The sequence below is a fragment of the Ctenocephalides felis genome, unplaced genomic scaffold, assembly GCF_003426905.1.
Source record: "Ctenocephalides felis isolate EL2017-DRISC unplaced genomic scaffold, ASM342690v1 CF-g0.4_SCAFFOLD_01492, whole genome shotgun sequence".
NCBI classification, from domain to species: Eukaryota; Metazoa; Arthropoda; class Insecta; order Siphonaptera; family Pulicidae; genus Ctenocephalides; species Ctenocephalides felis.
This window is the reverse complement of record NW_020537646.1, coordinates 55,875,011-55,888,283: the sequence shown is the minus strand read 5'-3', so window position 1 is coordinate 55,888,283 and position 13,273 is coordinate 55,875,011. Positions and strand designations below refer to the sequence as shown.

Here is a 13,273-nt window from a genome sequence, read left to right as displayed (position 1 = left end):
ATCCTGAATCAATATTAAATTCAAAAACCGTTTTAAAGATGTTGGTTGAGAATCGTACTGTTTAGTTTTGTTAATTACCCGTTAAATTTTTTTTGACGATTTTTATTAAAACATTATCTGACGATAGATACCATAGTCTTATAGAACATACTGAAATATTGCAGCTCTACGAAAAATGGTTTAATTTTAAAAAATAAAAAGAAATTTTATAAACATTTTTTAAAGACGGCTGAACCAATTTTAACTCGCGTTGATTTGTTTTTCACAATCATCGACCAAGCCGTTTTTTTGTAATTAACCAATAGGTGAAAAATGTTTCTTCCACGTTTTTGCCCATTATCTAAAACCAATATTTGAAAATTCAAAAACCGTTCGAAAGTAATTGGTTGGAAATAGTGTTGATCTGTTTTTAGTAAAGACTCGCCGGGCCATTTCTCTATATAACATAAAAATTTGCCGTTTCTTTATAATTAACGATTAAAAATTCATCATAATTTGAAATATTATGATCACTAGAATGGAATAGTCGCATATGATGTGATAAGTTAAAATTTGAATTTCTTAAACATTTTCTCAAAAACGCCTGATACAATCTCACAAATTTGAAAGCTATTAGATTAAACACAAAAAAGGAGCCCCGGTAAGATTTTCGAGATGATTGGACAAGTCATTTTTTAGAATTAGCAAGAAGGTGCTTTTTCACAAAAATCTCTCTATCTCAAGTGTGTGCAATAAACATTCTGACTAAAATTGGATGAGTATATATATTCACTAGAACTTTGTATAGCAGGTTCAATTTCAGAAACTTATTTTGATCTATTTTTTCAATTGAAAATGGACATCGCGCTGCTCGATGTCAGATTGACTGAGCAGGAAATCAAACACGCAACCCCATCCACATCGGTCCGTGCGTTAACGACCTCGGCCATGGCTCGTGTTTGTGCTCTATAATTATTATAATTGCTTACATATATTATAAATGTGTTTGAAAGATAATAATTGGAAATCGTAGTATTTCGAGTAGAAACTAAACTAAACTTTCATCTAAATATCGCTATCTCAATTTCGGTTCATTAAGTCAATTATTACACATATCAAGAAATCTTACTAACTTGCCTTGAGGCATAATGTCACTTTCAACTAGTTATATTTTATTTTTATTTGCGTAGCAATATATACGAGTATGTTAGATTGTAAGAATTAATGCAATATTGTTACTAGAGCAATTATTAAATGATATATTTCATTTGAATACTTGGTTTTCAAAGGAGTGGTGTTTAAAATTAAAGTCGAACAAAACTCCAGAAAATATTTAAAATTATAATCTGACCTAAAAACCATGTACAGAATGCGGTCCTCACATTTTGCATACTAAATGTTCTGAAGCATCTAATCAAATTGAAGTTTACTATTTCCCGTAAATACTTCTATAAAATGTATTTACTCGATCGATTATTTGTATTGTACTATTTTATGAGTTATAGTTAATATACTCATCGAATATATTAATTCTATGTAAATAGGTCACCAATCTTCTTGTACTACATTGGAAACAGCCAGTGATATAAGCAATAAGCCTCCACCGCCATTAAAGCTGCTAATGAATCCGTATGGTAAAGTTTTAGACATAAATACTGTGTATAAAGAAACTGGAACCGAACCGCTCAGTCCGGATTTAACCTTCAATATCGTCAATGCTCTGAACGCGAGCAAAGGCAGAGGTAGTACTTTATTTATGCTCAATTTATTATGACGATAAAGTAATACATAATATGATATATATATATATATATATATATATATATATATATATATATATATTATATGTCATTTAACTCAAATTACACATATTATATCGACATCAAATTTAAGACTATTCATATATATATATATATATATATATATATATATATATATATATATATACTAGCTGATCCGAAAAACGTTGTTTTGCTAAGTAAGGTATATTCTAAACAATTTCTAGAAAATCAAAAATATTAATACTTCAAGTGTATAAGGATGTGTTGTTTGAATCCTGTCATTTTGAAATGACATTAGTTTGTCTATATTTTATCAGTACAATCAAACTGGAAGATTTATACACTTTCTATAGGAAACATAGTATAATGCACCCAAGTCTTTTTCGGTCTTCCGACTTATTGATTACGTTTCAAGTTTTTCAGATTCCTTTTGGAATCTGGATTTTGTATATAATTGTGAATAATACTACCGAACTTATACAAAATTTTCAAATTTTTGCGAGGAGAGATAGAAAATAAATATTTAAAATTCAAAAAAGTATTTCTTTTTTGACCTGCTTTTTGAAAAGTTTCAAGTAACATTCGGTGAATTAAAGTAAATTTAATATAAAGTATATATGTAGAGCAAGACAAAGCACAAAGGTCCAATTTGCGTTTTGTCTCCAATCTGAGTGCTGTTTTGTTCATATTAAACAATTAATATATATATATATATATATATATATATATGTATATATATATATATGTATATATATATATATATATATATATATAAAACGAGAGGTTTTTCTTCAGATGGTGAAATAATATGTAAAATTGTTTCTTGGGCATCCATCCAGTATTTAAAAAACAGTTTTATTGAAAAATGTTTTTATTTAGAGACATACGTTTTGGGTCTTGATTTGACCCATCTTCAGTGCTACAATTAAATATTTCAGAGTTACAAATTAAAACAATATAAAAAATACATAATAACAGACAAAAATAAGTAAAACCAATGTAAAAAAAATAATAAATACATCTAACCAGTTTAATAAATTAGTTTTAAAAATAATTATATATTGTGAAAGAATATATGAAAAGTATATATGAAAAACAAATTTATAGTATAAACAAATGTAAAGAAACTCACCATACAAATAAATGTTGAAAAATAACACAAAAACACACAAAATTGCACGAAAAAATAAAATAAATATGAAATAAAATATTGATAAAACGTATGTTATGATAATTTTAAAAAAATTGTAAAATTAATATAAATAATATATTTTATTATAAAAAAGCTAATTCCAAACGAACATGTTGTAAGTTTGGAATATGTATTACGTGTGTGTACGAGAGTAAAATGTGTGCGTACGTGTTTGCGGAAAATGGTGGAAACTGTTGGATGAGAGATAGGGATAGAGAGAAGTTTAGTGGTTTCATATTACGAAAATTTTCTCAGCGATCATGCGCAGTAGGAACATAGAAAAAATAAAAATGTGTAAACAATCCATAATCAACAGTTGAACAAAATATGTGGATCAATATGAAAATATAGAAACATAATAAAACCATGAAAGACAATGTAAAAATAAAAAAAAATGTGATGAAACAAAATTTATTAAGTAGAAGTATAGATATTAACTGAAAACGATATTAGTTATGGAATGAGTTATTATATAAAAAAAAATTATAACATAACATATATATGTATACATACGCAAAACAATAAATGTTAATATGTATACACATACACATACATATATATGCAAAACATGCAACATACATATACAACATATATGTAAACACATATATATACACATATACATATATATATGCATATACATATAGACCTACAAACATAAACATGTATATACATATACATATACATATACACGTATATACACGTACATACATACATATACATAAAATAAGTGTTAGGATGTATTGCGCATATTGAAAAAATTATTCGAAACATCGCGGTAATTATTTCAAAGAGAAGCCGAATCAAATCGTTTGTTAATAGCAGGTAATATTTGTATGAAATTACTCTCAGCGAACTTTCTGCGTAAAGTGTTGGCTTCTCGATAAATAATTCTTGGATTGGTGAAATTAAAAGAATGTTTGAAGTTGGAGACATGTTCGGTTATCATGGTTTTATTTTGTTTCCTGTTTAAACTATTAAGTTCGTGTTCGCGCATTCTTTTTGAGAGAAATTGTGAAGTTTCTTCAACATAACAACTTGAACAATCATTGCAATGAATGACATATACGACGTTTGACGTGCGGGAAATAGACAAAAATAAACACACAAGCTTCAGACCAACGGTTGAAAAAAGTTTTTTCCAAAAGTTGAAAAGGCAGTCAATGTACGGTAATGAGATGAAGGAATTGAGAGATAGTGAATTTTCAGGAACAGGGTTAAGGGTTTGTGAAATGATATTGTTTTGTTGTGATTGTTGTGAATAAGGAAGATGTACGGAATTTATTACGAAGAAAAGTTAATCTATTATTTATTACTGAGCACAAAAGTTGTAATGGATAGGAATTATTTTGAAGGGTAGAATATATCAAATTAATATTTTTTTCCCAATGTGATGGATGAGAAAGAAGAATGGCATGATCTAGTAAGTTGATGATAGATGCAATCTTAGCCGATTTGGGGTGATAGGAATGGTAATTTAAATAACGTCCAGGCCAAGTGGATTTTTGATACCAACATGTAGTGATGGAGCCGTTATTTATAAAAAGAGTAATATCTAAAAAATTAATGGAGTTGTTGAGTTGAGTCTCTACGGTAAAACAAAGGTGTGTGTCGAAATTATTAAAAGAATTTAGAAAATTGGTTATGTGATAAGAAGGAATGCAAGTTAAAATGTCGTCAACGTAACGTTTGTAAAAAAGAGGTACATAGGACAAGGTATTAAGAGTAGAGTTATCTAGGAACTGCATACAAAGTTCAGCAAGTGGGGCACTCAAACTGGAACCCATTGGAGTGCCAAATTTTTGTTTAAAGAAGGAGTAGTTGAACGAAAAATAAGTATTGGAAATAATGAATTTAATACAATTCAGAAACCAAGAAAAATTGAAATCTGTGTGTTTGCTGATGTCAACCCATTTATGGTCTATGGCAGAGAGATTAAGGTCAGGTGAAATGTTAGTGAAGAGGGAAACAACATCTAAACTTACAAAGGAAAAACCAGATGGTACATTGATGGAGTTAAGGTTGGGAATGAGTTCGGAAGAATTTTTGACAAAATGGGGAAAATTATGAGTGATATTGGATAAAATTGAACTAATTAATTTGGATAATTAGCAAAGAGGGGAATTTAAGTCAGCAACTATTGGTCGAAGAGGAAAGCCATTTTTGTGGATTTTGGGAAGACAATAAAGTTTTGGGGAAAGGGGATTGTAAGTTTTTAATTGTAGAGAGAGAGGTTTGGGGATTTGCTTGTTTTCTATGAGTGAATCTATGAATTTCAAAGTATTCCGATTTATAAGGTAAGTGGGATTTGAATTTATAGGTTCGTAAATGTTTACATCAGCTAGGAGGGACATGGATTTGGAAATATAGTCAATTTTGTTCATGATAACCGTGATGTTACCCTTATCTGCCCTGGTATATATATATATATATATATATATATATATATATATATATATAATTAATTGTCATTAGGTTAATCTTAAGGTTGTTCATAAACATAACTGATATTAGTTTAGTTATATTATAATATAATTGTATTGACTTAAATTGTAAATGTTGAATTTGAATAAAGTATCTATATATATATATATATATATATATATATATATATATATATATATATATATATATATATATATATATATATACCCATGTAGAAATTAATATCGCGAACGTCGGTTCTGTGATGATGTCAACTAATCGATTAGGCCAACGTCAGCCGATATTGAGGCAATAATCTCTATAAATGGCCTTGTCCAATATTGGTCTCAAACCAAAATAGAAATATTGATGCAATATTTTTTATCATCGGCTAATAAATATTGTCCTCAAATAGAAGAATAAATATTGATGCAATATTTTTTTATCATCGACTGATAAATATTGTCCTCAAACTAAAATAGAAATATTTTTTTTTTTTTTATTCAACAATATATTTACAACTGTCCTACATAGACATTAAGTAAATCTTTTGGCAATTATATGTAAAAATGACATCGACATATAAATAGTGAAAAATACACAGTTGCATTTTTCCTTTAAAAGAAGTAATATAATGTGACACGAGTAATTACAATCTAATTAAATCACTAAATATTTTTCTTTTAAGTCTTCGTGTTGTGTTTGTGGATAGCAGTGCGTTGGCCAACTCATTTGGGTGTTCTTACAGTCTGTCTTTGTGGTTAACAGCGAATTTTTTAACTTCCTCGGCTACAGTGCGCATATGTGTGTCATCATGGATCAGCCAGGTGGGAGTATATTTTGGGGCGCCTAAAGCGATCCTAAGAACTTTGTTCTGAAACCTTTGAATGATGTTAGCATTACTTTTAGATGTGGTGCCTCAAAGTGCTATGCCATATGTCCAAATCGGCTTAAGTACAACTTTGTATACCAGTATTTTGTTGTGTACAGAAAGATGGGATCTCCTACCCAATAACCAATATAGTTCTCGTAACTTTTCCTCAAGCTGTTGTCTTTTCTTTTTCATGTGAATTTTCCAATTCAGTTTGCGGTCTAGATGCATGCCCAGATACTTTACGTGTTTGACCTGAGGGACTTCTATTTCATTCACAGTTACAGGTGGACATGTCTCGTGTTTGAGTGTAAAAGTGATGTGGGATAATTTCTGACCATTGATCTCTAGCCTCCACAGTTTGTACCATTTTTCTATTGATGTTAAGTGACTTTGAAGTTGCTCTGAAGCAGTTGTGGGATTTTCATGTTTTGAAAGAATGCAAATATCGTCAGCAAATGAGGCTATGTCTGTGTCAAGTGAGGTGGGAATGTCAGCTGTAAAAATTAAGAACAAAATTGGGCCGAGAACACTGCCTTGAGGAACTCCTGATTTTATTGTTTTAATAGGTGAGTTCATGTTGATAATGTTTACGTAGAAACTTCGGTTTGATAAGTATGATTTAATTAATAAAAATAGTTCATTGGGTAAAGTATTTTTAATTTTATAAAGAAGTCCTGTATGCCAAACTTTGTCAAATGCTTGTGTGGTACCTAAGAACAGAGCTGAGCAATATTTCTTTTCTTGTAGAGTTTCGTTAATCTTATGCACCAATCTATGGGTTTGTTCAATCGTTGAATGCATCTTTCTAAAACCGAACTGATGACAAGGAATTGTATTATTATTGTTCAATGTGACAAGAATTCTTTTAAACAGCAATCTTTCGAGTATTTTGGAAAGGAGGGGTAAAAGACTTATTGGTCGATATGATGTTGTATAGGATGGATCTTTGCCAGGTTTTGGAATCAAGATAATCCTAGCTCTTTTCCAAGCTTGAGGAAAAATTTGAAGTCTACATATCGAATTGTATAGAATTGTCAGAAACCTTATAGACTTTGGTGAAAGGTGTTTCAGCATTTGCATCGAGATCTTGTCGTATCCTGGTGATTTACCTGATTTGGATTTTGTTATTTCTTTCTTGACTTCTGATAGGGAGAAGCGAATTGTCGGAACTTGTGGTCCTGGAGACATGTTACGAAGCCCATAGTAAATAAACTCTTCTTCTTGAGAACTGCATTTCTGAGGCGGACATTGAAAAACTTCCTCAAAATAGTCGGCAAAGTAATTGACCTTATCCTCATGGCTTATAGCCCAGGAGTTGTCGGCTTTTTTAATTGGTACCGTTTGAGCGACTGGTTGTTTAAATTTCTCTGCGGCTCTCCAAAGTGAATAGTTTCTTTGGTAGAAGTTAAGTCTTTTAATTTCTCTTCAAAATCTTAGTTGTTAAAGTTCCGGAGCATGAGTTTAAAATCTTTGCAAGCTCTGTTAAGATTGGATTTATCTACCGGTGATCGTGTGGTTTGCCAGATTTTTCTTAGTCTTCTTTTTATTGCGATTTGCCGTTTGATTGAAGTTGGACAATTAAAAGAAAGGTTGTTTTCGATTGATAGAGTGGAGTTTTGTGCTGCGATATAGAGTGAGTCATTAAAAAAGTTCACTGCAAAATCAATATCTCTTTCAGATTTTAGTGGTAAGTTGCATTCCAGATTATTGTCCAGAATATCTCCAAATTTGCTCCAATTGGTATACTTATTTGTAAGGTAAAGTTTGAGGTTACAGATTGGTTCAGTATTGCTAAAAGATACAATTACCGGAGAGTGATCTGAAGACAAGTCCAAGTTTGAGTAGGCTTTCAAGTTTCTTTCTGGAATACCTTTGCAAATGAAGAAATCTAGTAAATCTGGTTTTTTATGCATGTCGCTTGGCCAGTAGGTAGGTTCTCCTGCCGAAATTGGTGTTGAGTTGTTCGAGTTAATTAAGTTGAAGAGTTCTCGTCCTCTGGGATTGCATAGTCTTGAACCCCAGTGAGTATGCTTGGCATTATAATCTCCTGCTACTATGTATTTATTTCCAAGACCGTTGAAAAACGTTTCAAAGTCTCGTTTTAGTATCTTATGTTTAGGCGGGCAGTAGACTGATGCAATTATAGTATTACTTCGAGGAAATTCTACAGAAATGATGGTTGCTTGCAGGAAATCTTAACAGACAGGTTCCATTAGATAATGTTTGATTTTAGATTTTATTAAAATGGCTGATCCTCCGTGTGCTCTATCGTCAGGATGCCTGGTGCTGTAAGTGGTATAGAATGGAATATTAAAATAACTTCTGCTCGTAAAATGAGTTTCTAAAATTAGCATTATATCAATGTCATTGCTTAGGAGAAATTGTTTGAGCTCTTGGTGATGTTGAGCTAGACCGTTGGCGTTCCATGTGCACAATTTATATTCGAATGCCATTATTTTTATTCACTAAAAGACTTGTGATTATATTGAGCACAGTGCCCATTTGGTTCATTAACGTTTTCATCATATTTTTAAATTCATGTATGTCACTTTGTTGATTGGCTTGTTGAAGGTTTGTAGGTTGTTCTGAATTGTCTTGTTGGCATGTAACATTATTATCTATTTTCTGTGAGTTTCTTGTTATTTCTGAGAAGGAGACGTTTGCACGTACGAAGGAGTGGCTCGTATTAACGGGATTTTTGAGGCGAGTCTGACTTCTTCTTAATGGTGGAAATTTACGAAGTTTTTCTTGTTGATAAATAGCACATCCTTTATAGCTTGCGGGATGGTTTCCTCCACAAAGTGCGCATTTTACGTTTTGGTTGACAGGATCTCTCCACAAACAATCTTTAGTAAAGTGTTTTCCGGCGCATTTTACACAACGCGCAGTGCGTGTACAGTAATTTTTTGTGTGCCCTAAACTCTGGCATCTTGTACATTGTGGCACTTCTCGAGTAGGTCTGTTTGCTTCTATAGAAACCTTGGTTCTGTAAAGAAAGTCAATGGAATAAATATCTTTGTTATTTTTCTGTTGTTCCAATTCCACCACAAAGATATTTATTGGGTATCCTGTGTATCTATATTTTAAGTTGTAAATTCTTAAAACATTGTGACCCTTGTCACTTATTTCTTGTTTTAGCATTGCTACATCAGTGCTATGATGTAAATTTTTTATTACAACTTTGAAAGATCGCTGTGACTTCGTTTGACATGAATGTAGTTCAGTTCCCTTTTCTCTCAAATGTTTTAGTACGATATTATACGTCTGTGGATCCTTTGTGTTTACTTTAACTTGCTGCAGTCCAGTTGTTTTGTAAGAATATTTGTCCTTGGCGTGTAACTCTAATAATTCGATGAGAGGCTTGATGTCGTCAACACCGTAGACGAAGATTGGTGGTGGATTAATTGTCTTTTCTACTGGTTCAACACTAGAAGGCGCGTATTGCAGAGTATCATAATAATTCTTTGTGGGCACTGAGTTTAACCAGTAGTCTTTCAAGGTAACCTTTTTCGTTGTTGCTTCGTTGCAGTAATTTTCCTGTCTTCTTTTATTTGTAACGGTTGTCCATCCCTGGCCTTGATCAACATCATTCATATTTCTATTGGTTGGTTCAGGAGTTGTGTGTACTTCGGTCTTCTGATTGACGTTATTGTTAATGTGTTGATACGCCGTGTAATTTTACCGGCGGTATTTATATGCACTGGGTCACTGACATTTTTAATTGTTTTTATGTTAATTCTTTCACTTGAGTAGTCACTTAGATCCATTTCACTATCAATATTGTCATATTCCTTGTGATTCACAGTGTTCATTGCTTGCGCAATTGATTCGCCAACAGTTGAACAGCTAACCAAACTTACGTCTGGTGGTCGGCCATTGGGTTGAGCAAACTCTCTTGATTGCATGACTCACTTTAACATATAACGCACTTATTTTAACACGACTGATATCACCAATACTTTTTAAAATGAAATTAAAAAGAATAAATAAAAATGTATATGGATCTCTACACATGTATAACCGTGGATTATGGATGACTTCCCAATAAATTATTTGCTCGAGAGCTCGCGTGACACGTCCGGTCGGGTCGAGAGCTCGACGAGAACTGAAATAGAATTGATGCAATATTTTTTAGACGAGAATTGATGCTGATAAATTTTTTATCATAGGCTGATAAATATTGTCCTCAAACTAAAATAGAAATATTGATGCAATATTTTTTTATCATGGGCTGATAAATATTGTCCTCAAACTAAAATAGAAATATTGATGCAATATTTTTTTATCATAGGCTGATAAATATTGTCCTCAAACTAAAATAGAAATATTGATGCAATATTTTTTTATCATGGGCTGATAAATATTGTCCTCAAACTAAAATAGAAATATTGATGCAATATTTTTTATCATCGTCTGATAAATATTGTCCTCAAACTAAAATATAAATATTGATGCAATATTCCTTATCATCGGCTGATAAATATTGTTCTCAAACTAAAATATAAATATTGATGCAATATTTTTTTATCATCGGCTAATAAATATTGTCCTTCTCTAGAAAAATAAATATGATGTAATATTTTTTGTCATCGGATAATAAATATTGTACTCAAATTTAAAATGTTGATGCAACATTTTTTATAATTCACTATTAAATATTGTTATTATTATTTAATTAACTTCTCGAAAAAGAAGTTTGTTTTGTGAAAAAATCTGATTTGCTAATTAAATATTTTGTCGAAGTGGAATGAGATCAAAGATCTATATATTCACATATATCCTATGCTACAATCCAAACGGTAAAGGACACTTAAATGGTTTATTCGGACAAAAGATGCAGAATAAAATTACGAATAAAATGATATATAATTCGACATGTGTATTCATATAATTCTCTTGAAATTTTCCATTTTTTTTAGAATTTTAGCACTGCAACTCGCCCATAGGCCAAACCGTTTGAAATACCAAGTTGTGATATGTGGAAGAAAAACTAAGAATTTTGAGACGATTCTAATGATGTATGATACTTCATACGGTTTCTTTATGAAATTGAGGTTTTCAGTGAGATTAGTACAAAAATTCAGTTTTCCTTTCACTATAAAAAGTTATAAATGTTACAGGGTAATTTATTTTAAATACTGTACGATTTATATAAAACTAATTGAAGACTTTAATTTTATTTACTTATGCAATTATAAAATAAAAAAATAATAATAAAGGGACTGGGATTTGAACCCCAAAATCAAAATTAAAACGCTGTGTCGTTAACCATTACACCACCAAGATATATAGTGATATTGTAACAACTCACTATCTTGTATTGCAGGTATAGGATTCTAGAACTTTCTAGGCACTTGTTGCATGACTCATGATGCAACAAGTAACGCCGTGCGTGTCAAAATCACGGCGTCCTTAATGCAAAATTCTTGAGTCTGTTCGCAGTGGCAGTTTGTGACGATCCACAACTCTTCCAAACTCATTCTGATTTGTTACACTGCGCATGCGCCGTCTCATGACTGTTTCCAACGATTTGACAGGACGGTTTACATCGAACGCGACCTAACCTTCACAAACCGTTTAGTATAATTCGTTTTGTTTTTATGTTTGTTTGGGCAGTTGAATATTGATCTAATACTACTAGTTTTAATTAAATTATATTATTTATTATTTATATTTTTTTTAGCTTTATTGTTTAATATAATAATAGATTAAAAATATAATAAATAAGTTTTTCGATGTTTATTTTCAGTTATTCAATTATTTATTTTTAATCGTTAAACTCCTGTAAATTTGATGAATTTGTTAATCTCATACTTTATTTGAGGTTAGAAAAGTCAAGAATTAATGTTTTCAAAGAATCGGCATCCATGTTCTCTGACAGTCACAAACGCATCAAACCGAGCTGACCGAACGCGTAGATAAAAATCCACAACAGTTTGGGATTCAGTTTGGACACATCGAACGGTCAAAACGATCTGCGCATGCGTCTGACGGTTGCGGACTGTCGGTGACTGTACTCCGAACAAACCCCTTAATTATAGTATGTTTTAAGATACTAGTTTTGCTGGAAATAATCGAATAATATTTTCAATTATGTGTAATGTGTAATAGTGTTATAGTGTAAATTGTTTTCTAATGTGTGTAATGTGCATTGGTGCGAAATATATACTACAAACAAGTTTAGTTAGAATTTGTTTAGTCAGCATTGTCTCAGAAAAATATACACTATTTCATTTCTTCGTTGTTACTTTGGATTAAAATACAAACATTGGCGAGTTCAATTTAATTTTACGTCATCTGATTTGATTTGGGATGTATGGATTAAAAAATAAGTTATGTATATCTAACATAACCTTAGTTTTAATAGACGAATTCTTTTTACTATTGTGAGTGTAATACTTAATTATGCGTTTGTGCATCGTAATTAATAGCTATTCATTTTTAGAATAATTACTTCTAACTACATTATTAGTATCAGTAATAAATAATCGGAAACTAGCTATTCGAAATGTCAAGATTTGCAAGTTCTCAATAAAAATGGTAAGAAATGCAAGATAATTTTATTTTTCTCACTAAGGATTTATATATTGATCAGGAGTTTAAACACATTGAGAAATCAGTTGTACATATTATGTCAAATATAATAAAATATAACATAATAAAATATAACATAACCTAATCTTTTTGAGTGAAGACATATCTGCACTTTCATATTTATAAAAGGTAAGACAATACTTGTTATAATATAATTATATGTCTCTGCATTTAAAACGTATTCTTATTTATTTTCAGGTAATATTGTTGTAAGCGCAGAAAATAGAGAAACTGGTTTGCTTAGTAGTAAAATGTTATCAAAAGGTTGTCATCAAAAGTTTGTAACTAAATAAGTTATAGAAAGGAAAGATATAAATTTTGACAGAATAGTCATAAGGTTTGATTATAATAAATGCAATGTGGAATGTCAATAAATCTGTACATTTGCATAGCAAGATTCTAGACTATGATATGAAGTCATTATTTTTTAAG

General features: G+C 30.8%; 1 protein-coding gene across 1 annotated transcript in view; it reads left to right on the top strand.

Moving 5' to 3' along the window:
* The window catches only part of LOC113369987, a 289,295-nt gene that overhangs the window by 111,167 nt on the left and 164,855 nt on the right, over window positions 1-13,273 (top strand). Inside the window, exon 4 of the mRNA XM_026610623.1 lies at window positions 1,524-1,721. Within this exon, the coding sequence (XP_026466408.1) occupies window positions 1,524-1,721 (198 nt within the window). The remainder of the gene's footprint in view (window positions 1-1,523; window positions 1,722-13,273) is intronic.